The 20,355-nt window shown below is 50.6% G+C and overlaps 8 protein-coding genes across 8 annotated transcripts; 5 read left to right on the forward strand and 3 right to left on the reverse strand.

Moving 5' to 3' along the window:
• Window positions 1–536: 536 nt before the first annotated feature.
• On the forward strand, window positions 537–3,313 carry BO80DRAFT_428331 (uncharacterized protein). Its single transcript, XM_025720227.1, has one exon. The coding sequence runs from the start codon at window positions 584–586 to the stop codon at window positions 3,188–3,190; it is 2,607 nt and encodes an 868-aa protein (XP_025571661.1). The 5' UTR covers window positions 537–583; the 3' UTR covers window positions 3,191–3,313.
• A 728-nt stretch (window positions 3,314–4,041) lies between these two features.
• BO80DRAFT_414966 (ankyrin repeat domain-containing protein) lies at window positions 4,042–4,967 on the reverse strand (the record flags this gene model as incomplete). Its single annotated transcript, XM_025718124.1, has 2 exons — window positions 4,042–4,525; window positions 4,579–4,967. 2 exons carry the CDS (start codon window positions 4,965–4,967, stop codon window positions 4,042–4,044), a joined length of 873 nt encoding a protein of 290 aa, XP_025571662.1.
• A 484-nt stretch (window positions 4,968–5,451) lies between these two features.
• Window positions 5,452–5,876, forward strand: BO80DRAFT_437902 (uncharacterized protein; the record flags this gene model as incomplete). The annotated part of the gene is made up of 2 exons (XM_025721018.1): window positions 5,452–5,782; window positions 5,827–5,876. The coding sequence occupies 2 exons, from the start codon at window positions 5,452–5,454 to the stop codon at window positions 5,874–5,876; spliced, it is 381 nt and encodes a 126-aa protein (XP_025571663.1).
• Window positions 5,877–6,886: 1,010 nt separating this feature from the next.
• On the forward strand, window positions 6,887–7,887 carry BO80DRAFT_389970 (uncharacterized protein; the record flags this gene model as incomplete). Its single annotated transcript, XM_025717135.1, has 2 exons — window positions 6,887–7,126; window positions 7,196–7,887. The coding sequence occupies exons 1-2, from the start codon at window positions 6,991–6,993 to the stop codon at window positions 7,885–7,887; spliced, it is 828 nt and encodes a 275-aa protein (XP_025571664.1). The 5' UTR covers window positions 6,887–6,990.
• A 930-nt stretch (window positions 7,888–8,817) lies between these two features.
• BO80DRAFT_389978 (Pfs, NB-ARC and TPR domain protein) lies at window positions 8,818–12,728 on the forward strand. Its single transcript, XM_025717136.1, has 3 exons — window positions 8,818–9,920; window positions 9,982–10,617; window positions 10,667–12,728. The coding sequence occupies exons 1-3, from the start codon at window positions 8,933–8,935 to the stop codon at window positions 12,655–12,657; spliced, it is 3,615 nt and encodes a 1,204-aa protein (XP_025571665.1). The 5' UTR covers window positions 8,818–8,932; the 3' UTR covers window positions 12,658–12,728.
• A 307-nt stretch (window positions 12,729–13,035) lies between these two features.
• On the reverse strand, window positions 13,036–15,285 carry BO80DRAFT_428334 (glycoside hydrolase family 15 protein). The gene is made up of 3 exons (XM_025720228.1): window positions 13,518–15,285; window positions 13,407–13,471; window positions 13,036–13,355 (listed from the first exon to the last, which is right to left on the reverse strand). The coding sequence occupies exons 1-3, from the start codon at window positions 15,271–15,273 to the stop codon at window positions 13,131–13,133; spliced, it is 2,046 nt and encodes a 681-aa protein (XP_025571666.1). The 5' UTR covers window positions 15,274–15,285; the 3' UTR covers window positions 13,036–13,130.
• A 60-nt stretch (window positions 15,286–15,345) lies between these two features.
• BO80DRAFT_428335 (C6 zinc finger domain-containing protein) lies at window positions 15,346–17,768 on the reverse strand. Its single transcript, XM_025720229.1, has 3 exons — window positions 17,418–17,768; window positions 17,336–17,363; window positions 15,346–17,278 (listed from the first exon to the last, which is right to left on the reverse strand). Exons 1-3 carry the CDS (start codon window positions 17,750–17,752, stop codon window positions 15,746–15,748), a joined length of 1,896 nt encoding a protein of 631 aa, XP_025571667.1. The 5' UTR covers window positions 17,753–17,768; the 3' UTR covers window positions 15,346–15,745.
• A 234-nt stretch (window positions 17,769–18,002) lies between these two features.
• On the forward strand, window positions 18,003–20,131 carry BO80DRAFT_414988 (MDR family MFS transporter). The gene is made up of 5 exons (XM_025718125.1): window positions 18,003–18,262; window positions 18,311–18,592; window positions 18,649–18,987; window positions 19,054–19,234; window positions 19,290–20,131. Exons 1-5 carry the CDS (start codon window positions 18,101–18,103, stop codon window positions 20,009–20,011), a joined length of 1,686 nt encoding a protein of 561 aa, XP_025571668.1. The 5' UTR covers window positions 18,003–18,100; the 3' UTR covers window positions 20,012–20,131.
• The last annotated feature ends 224 nt before the right edge of the window (window positions 20,132–20,355 follow it).

The following is a 20,355-nucleotide window of genomic DNA, read 5'->3' on the forward strand; positions in this document are numbered from 1 at the left end:
TTTTATCTTGTTATGCGGAAGACTATCCAGCATCTTACCTGCGCTAAGCATCAAGTGTACTTTGGCCTCAGCTAGAAACAATGCGATACTAGAATAGGGGAAGTCGGCGAGGTGTGCCAAATAGCCCTTGCGGTACGTCTTCTTGCTTACAGGGTATAATGTGTTACCCAGAAACATCTGATACATACGACCACAGGGTGTGGAGAACAGGGCTTCCCGTCCGCTCAGCCGTACTTAAGCCACACGCCGGGAGGTTAGTAGTTGGGTGGGTGACCACCAGCGAATCCCTTCTGTTGTATGTTTTTGTTGATGCTTTTTTTAAAATTGCCGGGTGGTTAATCAGTGGATAATATGGACATCTTGACCGAGAAATTTCAATGTCCAAAAAAACATCCGGTACGGCACCCAGCACGGTAAGGAACGGGGCCCTGCCAGGCAGGCGGTGGCCTCCCCCGATCCACGCGGGGAGTCCCGCTCTGCCGCCGATGGCCCCTCCTTTTCTGCTTGCTCGATCCATTTCATCCATCTTCTCACAACAGCACTCGGTCATCTCATTTGGGTCCACCTACTCTCCACAGCAGTCATGCAACCAAGACCCGACCGTCGTACCGACCCTTTCGGTCCGGGTGCAGAGGCCTTTGACAATCATGGACCCCCTGATGAGATCGATGGTCTGGATTGGAACGACCCCGCTGCTTTCTTCAAAGCCATCGGTGCGGGCGGACCCGGTGCTCTCCCCCTCCCAGATATTCGATCCAAGGAGGACGTTCGTCGAGAGGCCACAACCTGGTCAGACAGTATCTTTACCTCCTACGAGACCCTCAACGCTATCTTACAACGTCATGAGGCCACAATTCAGAAGCGATGGTTGAAGAAGACTCGCACACAACGGCTCAAGGTCTTGCTGACTGCTTGGCCCAATATGGCGGCCACCCATCGCCCAGACTTCGATGCTTTCCGCAAGGAGTCGGAGTTCGAGCGTGAAAAAGGGACCAGATACCGGGATTGCTTCATGTGGCCCTATATCAATCAAGAGGATCTCCTAACCACCAAGACCCTACCCCTGTTACTGAATGCCAGAGGCCACCACCCGCCTTCGCACTTTGCTGCCGATGATATCGATGCCATGCATTTGGGCCTGGTAAGCAAAGCAATTGTGCCTATCTTTCTGAACGAACATGTGCTCATGCTGAATGGCATGACTGAAAACACCCGCGAGTATGGTCAGCTCGTGGCCTGGGAGGATCACCCAGACGCCTTCGACTGGATGCATAAACAGCAACAATTTCATCCTGGGGAGGGGCTAGTCGTCATGGAAGCACAGGCGCGACTTTTGACCTTTCTTGTTCAGTGTTCGCGGGAGATTCTTCGTGACATTCCAGAATCTAGTCTGACCAGTGATTCTTTCCCTATCCTTCCAGAGCCGCAACTGAAACCCGAAAGCGAGATCAGCGGCTTTGAATCGCTGGGTGTGATGGCTGCAGAAGCTCCATATCGCGTTCCGGCGCAGCTTGATCTCAGTCGCATTGCGTCGTTGCTCGCCGCAAGGGCGTCCGCTGCCGAGGACCACTTGTGGGCATTGCGGGAGGATCTTGATTATTTCGCCAAGACGCTGCTCGAAGCCAAGGAGCACCGTCAAGAGATGCTGAAGGATCTCCACGGCAAGAATCACCCGGTCTTGAGCTCTAGTCGGCAAGGGATCCTGTGGGGGCGCATCATTGGGTCTGTGGTCTCCGATGCATACCTCACGCTGGAGATGTTCTCCGAGCTCAGTACCCAAGCCAAAGAATTAGTGTCGTTGCAAAAGAAGTACGCTGACGACATCTCGCCGTCGGAGGATTTGCCCGAGAAGTATCTGGAGGCCTTGCTCCGATTCCGCCATTACCTCAACCAAGCGGCCAAGGGACCACTCTCGAAGCTTAAGATGACAGTTGTGGCAGCCCCGCCGATACGACAGCACTTTGCTCGCGAGCCACCCCCTGACACCCACACGACAAAGATGACAGTAGTCGAACGGCCTGGCTCGAAGATGAACAGCGTGGAAAGGCAATTAATCTCGCTGCTTCGCACCCTGTGGGAGGACGGCCATGAGTTGTTCTTGGCGGGTCTGTCTTTGACCGTAGACGAGCTGGAGCGACTGATTCAATCCCAGTCCGCTGCCCAGGAACTGCTTTCTTCGTATGTCGCTGGGGTGATCGGTGACCTTGCCATCATCTCCCAGTGCTTGAACCAGTTGAGCCTCTATCACCCATGGGCCAGAAGCTGGGAATCCGAGCTCGTTGGTCGCGAAGATAAATTGAAGCAGGGTTATGCGGAACGGACTCAGTCGTGGGCCCGGATTCTCGCCGCGCTCAATGTGGCCCTTCCCACGAATAACAACTCGAGTCGAGCGGCTAATCTCGGCGACCCATCCGATGGCAAATTCAAGTATCCCATCGAAAAGCGTCGCACTAAAGAGAACGTTGAGATACTGCGGAGGGCAGAAAGTCATCTAGACGCGTTCTGGGCGGCCATTGACCAAGTCATGGTCGCCAAAGCGGGTGACTTGCAGGGCACGGCGGTTCGGAACCTCCTCTCCCAGTCCCGCATCCTACAGCGAACGACAGAGTGGATCGAGCAGGAAAAGCCACAGGCGGCCATAATTTCTCAGGATAAGCTCGGCGAAATCAATCTTTACACCTTGAATCAGCCCTTGTCCCAAGTCTACTCTGGCCTTTCGGCTAGAACACTGGACACCGTACAGCCCAAGGCCAAGGTGAAAACCCGCGGAACGCCGCGACCTGGTCCCGCTCACGTCGATGAAGCTGAAGCGCTACTGCGGCCTAATCCTGCTGACCAGCAGCCTATCTTCACTGTGGATGCGCGTGCCTTCAAGGTCTTCCGGACCATTTTCTTCAACCCGGCACTCACATCCACGCCGGGCGAAGTACCGTGGAATGACTTTCTGCATGCAATGACTTCGGTCGGCTTTACGGTCATGAAGCTCTACGGCTCGGTGTGGCAATTCCAGCCAACCAAGTTGGATGTTGAGAGGAGCATTCAATTCCACGAACCCCATCCGCGGGGCAAGTTACCGTTTACAACTGCCCGGCGGTACGGTCGTAGGCTGCATCGGGCCTACGGTTGGTTTGGGGGGATGTTCGTCCTCGACAAGAAGCCGGATAACCCTGATCACTCTGCGATCATGTGATGTTCAAGCCCGCGAAGAGGTGATTGATAGTGGTCCTTTCCAGACCTAGGCAGGAGTCCTTATAAAATACCTGAGCTAGGATGTAGTCACAGATTGTGAATCATGTGGATTGATATGAAAAATGTACCAAACTGTCAATCTACTCGTGAATGTAGAATTCACATTTCATCCTTACCCATTCTTCTTTCCATCACTCTTCCGATCAGAGAAAATCTGGTCTCTATAACCCGGATGGTCAGCAGTCTCAGACCTAATCACTGTCCTTTTCTCTAGCCCGGCAAGAAGCGAGCATACATTCCGTAGCAAATATCTACATCCACTCTCCCTGCTCCACCCATATTTGATGCGCTATCTAGATATGTATTATAGAAGAATGTGCAAAAAGTAAAAACATACAACAGAAGGGATTCGCTGGTGGTCACCCACCCAACTACTAACCTCCCGGCGTGTGGCTTAAGTACGGCTGAGCGGACGGGAAGCCCTGTTCTCCACACCCTGTGGTCGTATGTACTATGCTTTTTAGTACTGTGGTTGATAAAGGCATTCGAGGAGGTCGGATTGAGACTTTGGGAGTTAACCTGCTCAAATACGAGATGACCATGGGTATGGCTGGATGATGATCTTGCTACTGGTCTAAAAGTATTTCTACTATGTCCTGGGGCTCCAAAGACCTGTTTCGTCTACATCTGAGTACACAGAGCGAAATTCACGATGGACAATCATATCCATGATCAATTTCATTTGTTTCGCTCATGGCAATTACCTTGGCAAGACAACATAACAGTAAACGACAGTGAAGTAATGAACGAACGTGTTGACAAGACAGTTACAAGACACCTCAGAGTAGACATCTACTCGCCCTTCTCCAACAGCGCGATGATTTCCAACTTGTTCAGCTTTCGCGCCAACTCGATAGGCGTGAGCCCTTTGGCATCTTTGGCATCTTTGACGCTCTGGTCGGCTCCTTTGCTGACCAAATACCGAACCACATCCACCTTGTCGAGTTCCACGGCCCGGTGCAGAGCGGTCCCGAGAGGCATAAAGCACTGCAACGAGAAAGTAGCATGATCAATGTGCATAGGAGCGTTGAGAGGGGCGCCCTTTTCCATGAGCAATTCCAAGACCTCAATGGTATCGGATTCCCGGCCCACTGCATAATGAAGCAGCTGACCATTTTGGAAGCTTTTGCAACGATCGACCATAAGACGAACGATGGACATGGGGGCACCCTCTACAGCCCAAGAGAGTGGGGTAACGTCCATCACAGTTCGCGCATTGGGGTCAGCCCCGTTATCAAGAAACCAAGTAGTCATCTCTTCGTCGTGTATGACACGACTGAACGGCGGTTAGAAGGACTGGTATCTCAGAGAGGGTTGATATTGACTCACCCTAGAGTGGGAGGCTGAGTTTCGCCCATTGGCTGATTTATATTCCAGCCTTTTTCAATCAACACAGCCAATGCTTTTTTGGATTTATGTGTGGCTGCGTCCCAGGCATAGACTGGACTCAGGGGGAAGTTTCGATGCAGAAGCTCTTTTACGACGGGCGCATTGTCTTGCTCGATGGCCTTGGTCATGACCCACCCAAAGTCATCTATGCTGAAGTCCTCCGAGAAAGAAGCTCCCCAGTCAAGCAGTTCTCGAAATTGATAGATATCACCACTGCAGCATAGCTCCCTCGCTTTCTCCAGGAGTTCCCGAGAGGTCCGAAGTGGAAACACATAACTCCAATCCCTGGACGGAGGAGGGACAAGACCTGGAACAGAAGGGGCATCCATTGCGGTGTTGGGTGCCAGAATAATGTTTACTTGAATGGGTAATGAACAGGTTTCTGAGGTGGTTCTGTGCAACCGCAGATTACTCACTCTGGCCCCGGCTGGGGGTGGGGGGGGGGTCCTTTTATACCATTGCCAAGGCTTGACACCCAAGGGCAACCCGGTACCTAACCAGCGCCCCTGTGCTACTGCCGGCACTGGGTACATGCATGTCTCGGAAGCCACCAACATGGCTGGCATCGTCCCTTTACTCTGCACTTTGTGCTGTCGACTTCCGTAACACTTCCGGGTCATTCCCTGCTCCGTTCATTTACTTCTGCAATCATCCATTGAACACAAGTAACCGCCCGGCGATGCGAGTTTTATTGACTATTTATGAGATTATAAGAAGCCAGACTTTGATCACGCTAGTGGTAGACACAACAGTGCGCTGGGTATTCACCAAAAACACACACATTCACAACCACTTCTTCGCAAATTCCCAACAATGTCTCAAGTTCAGAAAGGTCAGCTTATAAGATTGCTAGAAGCTTACCCAGCACAAGTCGTTATTGTCCCCATGGGTGAAGTCGCAGCCGTCTCTTTCCATGATACTGTAGCTATTGGCACCATGGGGCTTGGATCCTGCTCTGTGATTATCATTGCTTCTGCAGATGGCGCTATTCTCGCTCATATTCCCCCACGCCCGCCCACTGCACTCTTATCTGACGTCAATGCTGGCGACAATAATGTCCGCCGCATGACGCAGCGAGTGCCTGAGTTGTACAGACGTCATCGCAATGAGTATTTCTCCCGCCCAACCGACACGGTGATTGTGTGTGCGTTGTTTAGGGATGCAGTTGCCCTTCCTGACCAATTGAAGATTATGCGTACGGAGCTGGCGTCATTGGGTCCGGCTGTGATGACCTATAAAGTCCCTGGAAATCGCAGTAATCCGATTCGCTGCCCTTGGATTGCCTAATGACGGTCGCGCTCGAATTTACGTGGAGGACCAGCTGTATCGTCCTGGACAGGCTTCTTGAAATCCAGGCTAGACCTGTCTGGATACATAACGTTGGACAGTCGTCTATGATGAGACTCATGATGGCATTCCTTCTTTGCTTACACCTGTCACAGCTTATGTTTCATCTGCGGCTAGCGTCTTCCCTGTGCGGCTGAGGAATCGCGGCCTTCACCAATAAGATTTATATTGCTTCATGGTGCAGTTAGTAACGGGCGGCAGAATTCTGTGCAAAAATTGAACAAGAGACATCTTAGCACGTCTTAGTCTATGGATTTAACCCAGCTTGGGGGGTTGTAAAATCAGAAGGGAGTGCATGGTGGACCTGTCGATAGCCCTAGATAAGCACCACTTCAAAGCGCATGCAATGGTCTCTTTGCCCAACGACGAGAGAATACGCCCGCTCCTTAGTTGATTGACTCTGTAAGTCTTCATTATCAGGAGCCAAGCTTGATTGCGAATATGAATGTGGCCAATGCTGTCAAAGCTGCGCTAGGAACAATACGGTCGGCCATCTGGGAAAGAAAGGGCCCTTGTGGTGACGGAGATATTCTCGAATGTCTTGCCCTCTGGCCTTCATCCTCCTCTATCTATATCATTCCATTGTTGCCTCCAAACTTTGACACATCTTCAGCAATATAACAGCACCATACCCACCCGCAAATAGTGTCTGGGGAACTTAAAATCAAATGTGGGGCATCCTGCACGAAATTGCCAAGCCCGCCGGAAAACATAAGCGCTGCATACAACTGCCGGCAGCCGAACCACGCGCTAGTCGGATGCCCAGACGATCCGGTTCCGAGCACGTGGGTCGGGTCTAGAACCCCCGGATTACATACATGATCTATGGGCGATCTTTATAATCACTAATCAGGGGAGAATTGACTGAGCTCTATATAATGTAATCTAGACTACTCTATGAATTGGGTTGTATTTTGGTTTCTCGTTTCTCATTGTTATCGATAGAACAAAATTCTGGCCTACCGACATTCTTCATCAGTAACCCAAATATATACCACGAGAACCATGTCCGGCACGGAGTTATTCCCCGGCGACCCCTCCGACGTAATGGTCATCCGCCAAGTCACGGAAGACATCACCACCTTCAGCGTCCCATTTGCTCGATTCGGACTGTTAAAATTCGGTGGTCGAGGCACATTAAGTATCCCCCACCTTCCCTCCCCAACATTACCTCCCTACCCCCCAACTCCCCACTAACAACCCCCTCCAGTCCGTCTCAAAACCGGCAACCTCGCCATCTTCTCCCCCGTGGCCCTAACCCCGACCGTCCAAAACCTCCTCACCACCACCGGCACCGGCAAAATCACATACATAATCGCCCCCGACCTCGAACACCACATCTTCCTGTCTACCTGGAAGACTGCATTCCCCGACGCGGTGATCCTCGCCCCTGAGGGTCTGTACGAGAAACGTCAACGAGATCCAACCTCTTACCCCGACAACACACCATTCGAATTCATCTTCACGAAGGAGAATAAACAGACCCTGCACATTTCCGAGGAGTTTCATGACGATTTCGAGATCGAATACGTCGACGGACATAGTAATCGCGAGATAGTCCTCCTGCATAAAGAATCAAAGACGATGATTGAAGCGGATTTGTTGTTTAATTTACCCGCTACGGAGCAGTATGCGCGCTCGGGGGAGGGGGCGGGGCAGGGGTGGCTGAATCGGGCGTTTATGCCATTGGGGAGGTTGGGAACGGGGACGGGGACAGGGAGTGGTGGCTGGCAGGCGTGGTTTGTGTGGTGGGTATTAAGTAAGGGTGATAGGGAAAGTTTTGGACGTAGTGTGAGGAGAATCGCGTCGTGGGAGTTTGGGAGGGTCATTCCGTGTCATGGGGATGTGGTGGAGAGTGGTGGCGGGGAGGTGTTTCGGGGGGTGTTTGGGCGGTTTTTGTAGGGTTGAGGGGGGGTGTGGTTGGCTTTTAGAGTTGCTTTTGGATACTAGGAGGCGATAAGGGGAGTCGCTTTTAGGGTACAGGTGTTTTTAGCAGGGATTATGATTTGATTGGTCGTTTAGTTGTTGTGCGATCGTGTTTACTGTATCGAGAATTGCCCTACTGTGGACTATTTATGAGGAAGCCCTTCGGAAGAACCACTATATACATTATAACCGCTGACACTTTTCGTACCTCTAAGCATGGACATATTTCCACTATGTATAGATCAAGTCTACCCAAAGCAATAGACAGCATGAACTCGTGGACGCATGAGCAAGCGCCGATGTGGTGGCAGCTTGACTGGTACCTTCATACGATCTACGCCCAATCCTATAATTACAGTATTTTTATGACCTCACGTAGGAAAGTCTATCTGGAAGGCCGTATGGAGGAAGATATAGTAACCTCTTTTTTTAAAGCTAGTTTTAAACTATGCTAGGGCAAAGGAAAATATTTCCGCCCTTAGGTGTAAGGTACTATCACCAAAAAGTCCATAAATTACGCGTCACGTGTGTACGGCTTATGTTCCACCTTTGCGCCCCACCATTCCGCACCCTCCCACAGCGGCTGAGCAAGGATTCCCTAATGACAGATCATACTACCGAGTATTAGTAGGTAGGATAAAATTAAAGCAGTTAGGATCCAATATTTCATTCAGATCTCTGTGCTTGTTGGGTCTAACCGCCACGTAACTCGATAATGTATCACCATGCTTTTATATTATAGTACGGTCTGTACCGTGTTCCCGAACCTAAAGGCAACATCCTTGTCCGTTTCAGCAAAGGCAATTGGACAATGATAGAGAGCGTCTGGAAGCGCTCAGGCGCAAGACAAGACACAAGGCTGGAGCCAGCCTCGTCTCCTTACCCCTCTTCTTCTGTGCCCAACCCGTTCACCGTCACTTTGTCTGCACATTTTCTGCGACGTCTATCAGCCATCTTGCTCTTAATTGTTACTGTGGACCTATCTAAGCCTGCGTTAGACAACATCCCATTCCGCATTCAAATGGCGAGCAAAATCTGTTTATCGAATGATGACTATACAGTCGGATGGATCTGCGCCTTACCACCGGAAATGGCCGCCGCAAAGACAATGCTCGATGAGATCCACGGAGAGCCAACTGTGCAGTCTAATGACCACAACGCCTATATTTTCGGACGAATTGGAACACATAATGTTGTGGTCGCATGTCTACCAAGTGGACAATACGGAACGACATCCGCTGCTGTCGTAGCTATGCAGTTGTTGTCTAGTTTCCACTCGATTCGCTTCGGTCTTATGGTGGGAATCGGAGCTGGGGTTCCGAGTGAGGAGACAGACATTCGTCTTGGAGATGTGGCAGTCAGCGAGCCAACGGATACAAACGGAGGAGTGGTACAATATGATCTCGGCAAGGCGTTGGAAGGCGGCGAGTTTCAACGAACGGGCATGCTGAATCGTCCACCGCAGAGTCTGTTGACAGCGTTGTCGAAATTAAGGGCAAACCATCTCACGGAGGAAAGCCAAATGGCTAGTTTCCTGGCTGATATTGAACGCAAATTCCCGAAACGAGCGGCGAATTTCGCACGTCCGACGGAGGACGACAATCTGTTTCTCAGCAACTACAGCCACAATGGAAAGGGTACCAAAGCTTGCAATGCCTGTGATACGACTCAGACTGTCCGACGAGCCTCGCGAGACCACAGTGATCCGGTTATACATTACGGAGTGATTGCCTCAGCCAACCGAGTTGTGAAAGATAGTCAACTGCGCGACCAGCTTAGTCGTGAATTAGGTGCGATCTGCGTGGAAATGGAAGCTGCAGGGCTCATGAGCAACTATCCATGTATTGTGATACGTGGAATATGCGACTATGCGGACTCTCATAAGAATGGAGCATGGCAGGGATACGCTGCAGCAGTGGCAGCGGCATATGCGAAGGAACTTCTTCTGACGACATCCACGAGCCATATTGACCAAACATGTACTGCACGAGATCGACTGGCGACATCGGGTAAATATCCTACGTTGTCCTTTTTGTGTGCTAGTCTATATTAATACGGCTATACCCCTAGTCCAGGTCCACAATTTTCGAGTTCCGTTAGACCTTACTTCAGTGCCTGTGATTGAGAGTTTTTTAGGGCGACCAGATGAGCTGGAACAGCTATGGCACTATCTACAACCCGCACATGACCAGTCACGAAAGGTTGCTATTCTCCACGGTCTTGGAGGTATGGGCAAGACACAACTGGCGATTCGATTTGCACGAGAGCATAAGAACGATTTCACCGCTATCTTTTGGTTGAGTGGTAAAAGTCGAAGTGCGCTATTGCAGTCTCTGGGATCAGTGCTGGCCCGTATACCAGGGTATGCTGCTGATGGTGAAGCAACAAAGGATGAAGAGGTAGAGCAACGCGCTAGACAGGTACTCCAGTGGCTAGCTACGGAAGGGAACTCTCGTTGGCTCATGATCCTCGACAATGTTGACCACGAATACTTCAGCAAAGATCCCGATACATATGACCTGAGGGACTTTTTCCCCACAGCAGATCATGGTTCTATTCTGATCACCTCCCGACTTGCAAAACTAGCCGAGTTGGGAAGGTCCTTTCCTGTCGAGAGACTCGAACCGAAGGCAGCAATGCAGCTACTGCTCCAAAGTAGTGGCCTTTCGAGACGCGACAATATGACAGAGAAGGGGAAACATCCAGGTATTCGATGCTTGGATTCATTCCTTCGATAGTATACTGATGGAGACAGATATCGAACTCCTTGCCGATCGTCTAGATGGATTGCCATTGGCAATTGTCATTGCTGGCGCATTTATTCGTGAAACTGGGAGCAGTGTCACCGAGTATCTCCAATTTTACAACAATTCTTGGTATGAGTTGCAGTCAGCATCGAGCGTCGGCCACCAGTATCAGCAAGGCAATTTGATGCAAACCTGGATGGTATCGTACCGTGATATCCAGATGCGAGACCCAGATGCGGCAGAAGTGCTACTCCTAATCTCACATTTCGATAACCGAGATATCTGGTATGAATTGGTGAAGAGTGGCGGTCGCCATCCTAATGCCCCAGCTTGGCTGACTAGGGCGGTTTCAAGTGCACTGGCTTTCAAAGCCATCATGAGAACACTCATCGGATTCTCTTTGGTTGAAACCAGCCAACGAGATGGCAGCTATGCATTGCATCCGGTTGTACAAGACTGGTGTCTTGAAGTTTCTCGCAAAGGCAATGAAGAGAGCTTGACCTTATTCAGGGAACTAGCATTGCTATCTGTTGGTTACATGGCCATCGGTTTGGGTGACAAGCAGTTGCATAGGAATTACCGGAGGCTTTTATCACATGCCAAGTTTATCCACCACGAAGACCTGGAAAGTGAGCATCCGGCAATATTGAATGCACTACTGGGCCTAGGCCTTCTCCACTTTCATGTGGAGAACTGGAAGGAGGCAGAGTCAATGTATCAGCGAAGTTTACTGGGATTTGAGAAATTACCAGGTCCGTGTGACAAACTAAACCTCAATTATATCAAGAACTTTGTTCAGCGATATCCTTATAAGGACAGGCCGAAGGAGGCAGAATCAATATATCAACGGATTTTGCTGTGCGAAGAGAGATTACTGGGTCCAGATCACGTATCGACTCTTGCGACAGTCAATCACCTTGGCAACATCTATCTTAACCAGGGCAGATTGAGAGAAGCAGAACATATGTATCAACGGGCCCTAACAGGGTTTGAAAATTGGCTGGGTCAATGTGATGCGTCTGATAGTCGTGCGATGTACAGCCTAGCGGTGGCCTACAGGAAGCGAGGCGAGATAGAGAAAGCGAACGAATCGTATCGGCAAACACTCTTGGTCGAAAAAAGGGCACGAGGCCCGGCTCATATATCTTATCTCCACTGTGTCCGCGATCTCGCCACCTTCTATGCTGAACAGAATGACTTGGAAGGGGCAAAGGAATTGTTTCAACAGGCACTGACAGGGTATGACAATGCATTAGGTCCAGACCATACATATGTTCTTCACACCCTCGCAGACCTTGGAAAAATGTACAGGCATGAGGGCCAGCGAGAAAGAGCAGAAGAAATGTTTCGGCGAGCAATAACAGGATTTGAAAATATTTGTGGCCCAAATCATGAATCCACCTTGGAAGTCGTCAATAATCTGGGATATCTGTACCTGGATCAGGGGAAACTAAAGGATGCGGAAAAACTGCTTCAGCGAGTCTTAGACGGCAGAGAAAACGCGCTTGGTTCAAATAATCCGTCCACATCGCAAGCAGCCGCTACTCTTGCTTATGTCTACTGGGACCAGGGGAAGCTGCAAGAAGCCGAAGTGCTGTTTCAGCACGCCCTAGCAGGCAGGGAAAACGCTTTAGGGTCAAATAATCTATTGACCTTGAATTCAGCTCAAAACCTTGGTGTTGTCTACGCGGAGCAAGGGAAATTCCAAGAAGCAGAAATGATGCTTCAGCGAGCCCTTGCAGGCATAAAAGATCTTTTGGGCCCAAATCATACATATAGCTTGAGTGTAGCTAGGAGCCTGGGTCTTCTCTACATGGAACAAGGCAAGTTTGAGGAAGCGGGGGCGATCTGTCAAATTGATTCAGACACCAAGGAGAACAGGTCGAGCTCATACCAAACGAGCATCCAAGAAGGTGATCAGGTGGGAAGTGAAACAAGAGTCAGATCGACGGGACATCAAAGACTGGGAAAGGCCATCAAGGCTGTATTTAAACGGTAGTGTGTGGTTATTAGACAAGTATGTTGCGATTCGCAAGAGAAAGAAAAGGCATTCCGATTATACGACCTGGGCCATAGTAGAACAGAACTATATTCACATTCCTACGGTCGAATACTAACGGGGACCAACATAGCTTCAAATCAGCTCATTCCACTTTATAGTAAACGAATTGCGAAAGAAAAGCATCCAGCATAATGAATGGACTCATCAGGCACCCGAGGGGCCACACCTGCTCAGTTAAAATATCGGAATGTGATACGTAACACTGTACCTGGATATTAAACCGCTCGCATTAAAGTCCATGTATTTAGTGCGGGAATACTTTCTTCGGTCTATACCTACTGTTAATGAGTGTATCTGGGAACTTGAGCTTGGGAATACAGGTTTACAAATTCTGAATCTTCATACCGGCACTTCTCCATGATATGCTAAAATTCACACTGCCTTGCATGGTGAAGCTGTGCAGATATTAATCACCTGTCTCCCCCACCTCCCAGGTTCATTGCCGCGCTGACACACGCGAGGTGGCTAAATGCCTGAGGCATGTTGCCGATCTGCTCGCCGGAGGATGCCACCTCTTCAGAAAACATTCCCAGATGATTCGCAAAAGAGAGAATACTATCAAATTGCGAGGTGGCTGTCTTCCGCAGTTGCTGGAAGAATGGATCATGCGGGAGATATGATTTGGATCGTGCAGCCTATGAGATCGTTAGCCGGCTGGCTATAGTGACAATGAGGGAAACACGTACCCGCATCATGGCTTCGACGAGCCAGAAGGTCACCATGAGGAAAGCCCCTTCGTTTCCTCCGACGCCTAAGATGGTTAGTAGAAGGCAATGATAATAGGGGGAAATACCCACCGTCATCGACCTTTCCAGTATCATACCGCGACACCATATTGGCCACGCTTAATCCCCCCCGAGCGGGAACGTCGGTAATTTTCTGGATGGTACTCAACAGTCGGGGGTCATTGGGTACGATAAAAAATACCAACGGCGCAATCAGCACGGCGGCATCCATTGCATCCCGGTTCTCATAGCTCATGCAGAAGAACCCCTTCTCCGCATTGTATCCCTTGGTCATGATCTCGTCATAGAGGGCATCGCGTTCCTGCACCCATCGTGCTCGCTCCGGACAAGGCAGATTAGATCTTTTCTCCGCCAGCCGAACGCCACGGTCGAGTGCCACCCACAGCATGATCTTGGAGTAGACAAAGTTCTGTGGGGGTCCGCGCACTTCCCAGATTGACTGGTCCGGCTGATGGCGAATTTGGATCACAAAGTCAATCATGCGACGGATTGCCAGCCACTGGTCGTATGAGATGCCCACCGCATGTTTGTTGTAGAGGTAAATGCTGTCCATTAGTTCTCCGTAGATGTCCAGCTGGATATGCGTTGCTGCGCCATTTCCGATGCGGACCGGTCGGCTTCCCCGATAGCCCTCCAGATGGTCGAGTTCCATTTCGGGAATGTCAGTCTCACCATGAATTGTTACCATGATGGGTAAGAATGGATCTCCAGTCTTGGGTTTTTTATTCAGGGGTGGAAAGATGCGCTCGAAGATGAAGTTGATGTACGATTCGGCTTCTTCGGGGTAGCCGTTCTTCAAGAACACGTAGACGGTGAATGCAGCGTCGCGCACCCATGAGTATCGGTAATCCCAGTTGCGACTGCCACCGATATGTTCAGGCAGTGAAAAGGTGGGCGCCGCGACAATCGCTCCCGTGGGCTTGTAGGTCAGCAATTTCAACACGAGCAAACTGCGCTCTACCTGCTCGCGATAATGGCCACGAAAGGTGCATTTGCTGCTCCAATCCGACCAGAAATCGCCGGTTGTCCGCTCAATCTGCTGCAAATAAGGGGCGAGCAGTTGTACATCGGACGTAATGGATTCTTGATCATGTAGAAGCAGGGTAATGGACTGCCCCTCTTTCAAGGTGACCTTTCCGACCAAGCCCGGACCCAGGTGACCGGCACGTTCGGATAGTTCCAACTGGATGTTAAAATCGCCGGGGTCTGTGTGGAGATCTCCCTTATCTTCCAGAATCGTGACCTGTAGATTCTGAGCTGCCGCCTGGAAGTGATAGACCTGCAAGCCCTCCCCTGCAGTGGAGAAGGACGGATATGCCGTATGCGGATCCCGAGCGTAGTTGAATGCCGGGAAGAGCTCGATTTCGATCTCCATCTGTCCGCGCACGCATTCGGCCTTACGCACTAGGCCTGAATGACAGGCATGGTACTGACCAGGGACCTTGGGCTGATAGCATCGACACCACTCAGGCAGCCCCTTCTCCGAAATGTGGGGGTTGGGCTTTGCGATCGGAAAGTAATCCAAGATGTTCACGACTCCCTCTTCGTGGATCCAGCGAGTCTCCAGCATGTTAGTGTATGGACGATAGCGCTGCTTGCTCAGCGGATTCTTCAAGCTCCTGTGAGGAGTAATGGAAAAGTGGCCGCCTTTCTGCTTGTCGAGGATGCGGCAAAAGATGGAGGGCGAGTCGAAGACCGGCCAGCACATGGAGTCGACGCTGCCATTCTTGCTGACCAGGGCACAGGTGTGCATATCACCGACCAGGCCATAGTCTTCGAGGCCACAATATTCATTGACGGGGTCCATGGTGAGATGGATGGATGTGAGATGGAGGAAACATCTTCCTGTCAGCCGCGCTGGGCTCTTTGTACCTCTGACGTCATCCCCGCCAGCCAATCGGACCGCGCCGGTACATCAACCCCAACAACAGGGAAGTCTATCTTCCCATGAGTCTTGTGTGTTTGTTTTCCGTCGGCTCATGGTCAGTAGTGAAGATAGTGAGGTGGTCCAAATGTCAGCCCAACAAACGTAGGCGTCTCAATGCGGTAGCACCACGTGATATCTGCCTGAGGCACCTGGCGTCTACATCATCCATCCTTTCCACTGAAGTTTTCCCTTGTTTCCTACCATCAACTCATTTTTCATTCCCAGATATTTAAGCGCACTGCATTCCCTACAAACAGCATGGTGAACCGAACATATGACAATGGAACAAGCGCAATACCCAGAATGGAATCAATCGAATACATTTAAGCGTTGCCAATTACCGCTCCCGTGCTCATAAGCGAAGCAACTCACTCCAATACACCCAGTTCAAATCTTTATCATCTTCCAGTCCCAGTCCATCAGGATCGTCTGGGTTCGAAAAAGGAGGCAATTGTCCAGCAGATGGAAGAACGTTCTGTCTCACATCCCAGAGCGACTGGATATATCGCGGCGTGGTGTTGAGATTGCCGGCCTTCCATGCATCCAAGATCAAGTTTCCAAACATGACGAAAAACTCGTTCGTATCATTGATGAGTTCCGGATGATCGCTGTAGAGACTCTCGACCAGCTCCCAAGCCTGGGCTACCTGTTCTCCAGAAACCCGATGCCTTAATTCGCTGATGAGGTAGATATAGGCGTCCATATGAGCATTGGTGGTCATGTGGGCGAATAAATGGGGTGAAAATGAGCGGCACGTGCTCATCTCCGACATAGACGTGAGCCAGGTGAGCGCTGACTCGAATAGTACATCGCTTTCCTCCTGTGTTATGTAGACATCTGTCTCGTCCTTCGTTGCACGTCGGCGGGGATGGTAGATGTTGAAACGCAGGCGGAAGATTGACATTTTCGCAATATTGCATGTTAGTCGATGGAGCGGTATGCGTTCGTCTGAATGGCGAATGTACTTTTCGTGATATATAGCCTCGAGCTCATTGATAACCTTTTTTTGCAGATCAATCGACATCTTGCCTTTGGCATGGCCTCCAAGAACATCTTCAAAGAGCCTGGTCGCGTTGGGCGAGTAGCGGCACCAATTGGATACTTCGAGCTTTAACAAGACACACATCATCTCGGTAGGGCCGCTGTGCTCCAGAGGGGGCTCGGTCATTTCTGGATGCAAGTCCGCGTCGTTAACGTTGAGTGGGAGGCGGATGTCGCCCAGCTCAGATGGCGGTGGCGGCTTCTTGATACCCGGAGTGGATTCAATGCGACATCGGGCGTCAAGGCCACGCAACTGCCACCACAACCGGATGCGCATCTCCTTCTCGAAACAAGAGATATTTCGGTCGTGACTACTTAGGTGGAGACCCATCTTCTCAGCTATTCGAATGGCAGCGCCAGTCAGGGTGGTCGATAGCTCGGATCCTGGATTGGAGAAGAGAAATAGGACCAATGCTTGGAGAACTTCGAGGTCTCTTGTTGTGAGGAAGTCTGCTGCGACAAGGGCCCGAACAGTTGCGGCACGATATCGCCTGAGGAGACCCTCCCTGGTTTCGTCAAAGAAGGCCTGGCAGTCATTCGACGACATCGAGGTCACTGCTAGAGTATAGATGGCGAACAGAATGGCCGTCAAAGGCTTAGATGCGTTGGCAGGGTCCCAACTTGCATCCAAGACTTGCTGCTGCAGAGTGGGCACATGAACGATCTTCGTCATCGGATTGACTTTTTCAACAAAAATCTGCCAGAACCGGTAGATATGTCTCGGGTCAGGATGCAATTCATGAAGCTCGAGATGACCTTCTGAGACAATGAGTTGTAGAGATAGTGTAGGAGTCAGAAGAGGGTCGTCTTTGTGCCCCAGGGTCTGAATGGGAGGATACTGGAGCTTCGCGTCATAAAAAGTCAGCGTTCAAGTTTCAGGAAGATGATGGAAGCAACAAACCTCTGGCTTCAAAGTTGACCATAGACAGCTAAGCACGTGTCAGTGGTTAAGTCAGAGGGGCCTGCGTTCTCGGTAACCTCACAGCTCTTTGTTTACCTCCCTTCCCCCTGCATCGGTCGCGTCAAGCACGTCCACGTTGGTGTGGACCCAGGTATGAGTGTAAGACTCAAAGTCGATATTGTGCTCCCGCATGAGATCTTCATACCGTGCTATCCGGGCAAGAAGCTCTTCATCTGCAGCCCTTTTCCGGGGTCGATGAGGGGAGGGAGCTTCATAGAGACAACTTGCGTCCGCTTTGAGGCAATTGGAACAAGGATCACCCTTGTCGCATTTGACCTTGCGACGCGAACAGAGCGAACAAGCGAGCTTGTGTCTGCTTTTCTCCCGACGCTCTTTCGGGGGTGGAGGCAGAGACATGATGTGTGAATCAGCTAGAATGATGTGAGGTGGTTGAGTGAATGTCGGCCGAGCCAGGGGCACAGGTCGGGTGGCTCGGGTCCCAGAATGGTCTAGCTTCGGGAAGTCGAAGCCTGGTCGGCCGACGGGCTTCCAGTTTAGGGCATGCCGGCTGAAGCAATGCTCGGCCGCAGATGAATATTCTGCCATACTCTACAGCCTATATATTTGTTTATTTCTTCTGACTACGACAGATATAATGACTACCATTCTGGATTGTTTTGTGTGTGGGTTATTACGGTCTTCTGCTTTCCACGAAGTCTCCAGGACAACGACCTTTTACAACCCCTTCTACCAGGTCATGTCAACATGTCGGCTAATACTTCAAAACAGCTCCAAGAGAACGCCAGTCGAAGCAAATCCAATGTATTCACTTCCACCGACACGCAGTCAGAGGTTGTCTACCCATCGGGCCTCAAACTTGCGATGTTGATCGTGTCCATCTTCATAGGCATGTTCCTTGTGTCTTTGGTATGACGAAACCAACTGGGCTGGATGGCTGTGAGCTGACCCCTGCAGGATCGTCTCATTATTTCAACAGCCATACCACAGATCACTAATGAGTTTGATTCGGCGGATGATATTGGCTGGTACGGCACAGCATATCTGCTTACCAACTGTGCCTTCCAACTGTTGTTTGGAAAGCTATACCCTTCGTTCAGCATCAAGGTCATCTTCGTGTCATCAATTGTACTCTTTGAGGCCGGTTCAGCCGTTTGCGGAGCTGCACCTAGCTCAATTGCTTTTATCCTAGGTAGAGCCATTGCCGGTATAGGGGCTGGTGGCATCCTCTCGGGAGTGGTATGTTGCTCGTCTCGTATGCGCCAATAACTGTCACTTACGCAAGTTCCTCTTAGATGGTTATTATTGTCTATGCAGTTCCCCTTCATAAACGACCCAAGTATCAAGGGTTGTTTGGAGCGGTGTTTGGTATCGCTTCAGTTACCGGTCCTCTAATTGGTGGCGCCTTCACCACGAATGTCACCTGGAGGTGGTGCTTCTACATCAACCTTCCAGTCGGTGCAGTGGTCTTGGTGATTGTTTTCTTCCTACTCCATATTCCCGACGACCGACCCACCGCAAATGCTCCTTTGAAGGAGAAGCTACGACAACTGAACGCCCTGGGAATGGCTGTTTTGATTCCCGGGGTTGTTTGTCTGTGTCTGGCCCTGGAATGGGGTGGCACTACTTATCGCGTGAGTCTAGTTCGAACCTATCTCCATCCTCAGTCCCTGAACACAGACGTGTACTCACGACTCCAGTGGAGCAATGGTCGGATTATGGCACTACTTGTGCTAGCTTTTGTGCTTCTTATCGCCTTCGTCTTCATCCAAGTGTGGAAGCCTGAGCAGGCGACTCTTCCCGCAAAAATCTTCACCCAGCGCAGCATTGCGTGCGGCTTTTGGGTGAGCTCCTGTCAGGGTGCACACATGATGTTACTAGGTACGTCGCCTTGCCTGGAGGTAGCGTAGCTAGTAGTTTATTAATCTCCACACAGTATACTACCTTCCCATCTGGTTTCAGGCCATCAAGGGTGTCTCCGCAGTCAGTAGCGGTATCCACCTCCTTCCCATGGTGATACCCTTAGTTACCGCATCCATTCTCACAGGCCAACTCATTTCCCGGATCGGATATTACACGCCGTTCCTAATCTTCGGTGTGTGTCTTACATCGATAGGCGCCGGTCTACTGACCACGCTGAACCCAACTACATCCCCGGGTAAATGGATCGGCTTTCAGATCATATATGGCTACGGCCTAGGCTCGTCTTCTCAGGCTCCCAACATGGCCGCACAGACCGTTCTGCCACGAAAGGACGTCGCAATTGGAGCCTCGCTCATGTTCTTCGGTCAACAGCTCTTTGGGGCAGTCTTTACTTCTGTCAGTCAGAACATCATCTCCAATCAACTGTCTGGGCGACTCTCCGACATCCCAGGTATCGGTATTACTCCAGAGATGGTTCAAAGAACGGGCGCAACCGAGATCCTTAGCCTTATACCCGAGCAATATCATGCCGTTGCTTTGCAAGCCTATAATGATTCACTCCGCAAGTGCTTTCAGGTTGGTGTTATTATGGCATGCCTCGCTACCATAGGTGCATTTGGTATGGAATGGCGCAGTGTCAAGAAGAAGACTCCCCCTAGCAAATTTGAAGTGGCGAGGACTGTTGAAGAGGCAGGCGAAAAAGGCAATTTCGATGACAAAGTGGGCAAGGCCTAGGCCTAGCACACTCAACCTTCAGTTACCGCGGAGAATGTGGACGTCCAAACGGAGACTTCGGAAAAGGCGTCCCCGAAGATGGCCACTTGAGCAAGCCATGACCCCCGGGCTTGATAATAGGAATACTCGTTTGCCAAAGAAAACCGCCTAAGATTGGCGAATTCATTGACCTCGATGGTCTTGACGCAGTCGGCTTAGTCACAGATAGGAGAGGCAAGGATGTAATGCTTATGTACGATATACCAAGACAAATCTCCATCCATTTTTTTAAGTCTTAGATATATTGTCTAACCATGGTCAAAGGCTGCGTTCACCGCCTAGGTGGGCCTCCGGAATCTCCTCGT

This window comes from Aspergillus ibericus (genome assembly GCF_003184845.1).
Source record: "Aspergillus ibericus CBS 121593 unplaced genomic scaffold BO80scaffold_46, whole genome shotgun sequence".
In the NCBI taxonomy this organism is placed as follows: Eukaryota; Fungi; Ascomycota; class Eurotiomycetes; order Eurotiales; family Aspergillaceae; genus Aspergillus; species Aspergillus ibericus.

Bases quoted from the DNA above. Each gene is read 5' to 3' on its own strand.
- BO80DRAFT_428331 (XM_025720227.1), top strand. From the start codon at position 584: ATGCAACCAAGACCCGACCGTCGTACCGACCCTTTCGGTCCGGGTGCA.
- BO80DRAFT_389978 (XM_025717136.1), top strand. From the start codon at position 8,933: ATGGCGAGCAAAATCTGTTTATCGAATGATGACTATACAGTCGGATGG. The intron at 9,921-9,981 runs GTAAATATCCTA...CTATACCCCTAG, and splicing joins AGATCGACTGGCGACATCGG to TCCAGGTCCACAATTTTCGA. The intron at 10,618-10,666 runs GTATTCGATGCT...TGATGGAGACAG, and splicing joins AGAGAAGGGGAAACATCCAG to ATATCGAACTCCTTGCCGAT.
- BO80DRAFT_428334 (XM_025720228.1), bottom strand. From the start codon at position 15,273: ATGGACCCCGTCAATGAATATTGTGGCCTCGAAGACTATGGCCTGGTC. The intron at 13,472-13,517 runs GTGGGTATTTCC...TAACCATCTTAG, and splicing joins TACTGGAAAGGTCGATGACG to GCGTCGGAGGAAACGAAGGG. The intron at 13,356-13,406 runs GTACGTGTTTCC...ACGATCTCATAG, and splicing joins TCGTCGAAGCCATGATGCGG to GCTGCACGATCCAAATCATA.
- BO80DRAFT_428335 (XM_025720229.1), bottom strand. From the start codon at position 17,752: ATGTCTCTGCCTCCACCCCCGAAAGAGCGTCGGGAGAAAAGCAGACAC. The intron at 17,364-17,417 runs GTGAGGTTACCG...ACACGTGCTTAG, and splicing joins AGGGAGGTAAACAAAGAGCT to CTGTCTATGGTCAACTTTGA. The intron at 17,279-17,335 runs GTTTGTTGCTTC...TATGACGCGAAG, and splicing joins GGTCAACTTTGAAGCCAGAG to CTCCAGTATCCTCCCATTCA.
- BO80DRAFT_414988 (XM_025718125.1), top strand. From the start codon at position 18,101: ATGTCGGCTAATACTTCAAAACAGCTCCAAGAGAACGCCAGTCGAAGC. The intron at 18,263-18,310 runs GTATGACGAAAC...TGACCCCTGCAG, and splicing joins GCATGTTCCTTGTGTCTTTG to GATCGTCTCATTATTTCAAC. The intron at 18,593-18,648 runs GTATGTTGCTCG...AGTTCCTCTTAG, and splicing joins GTGGCATCCTCTCGGGAGTG to ATGGTTATTATTGTCTATGC.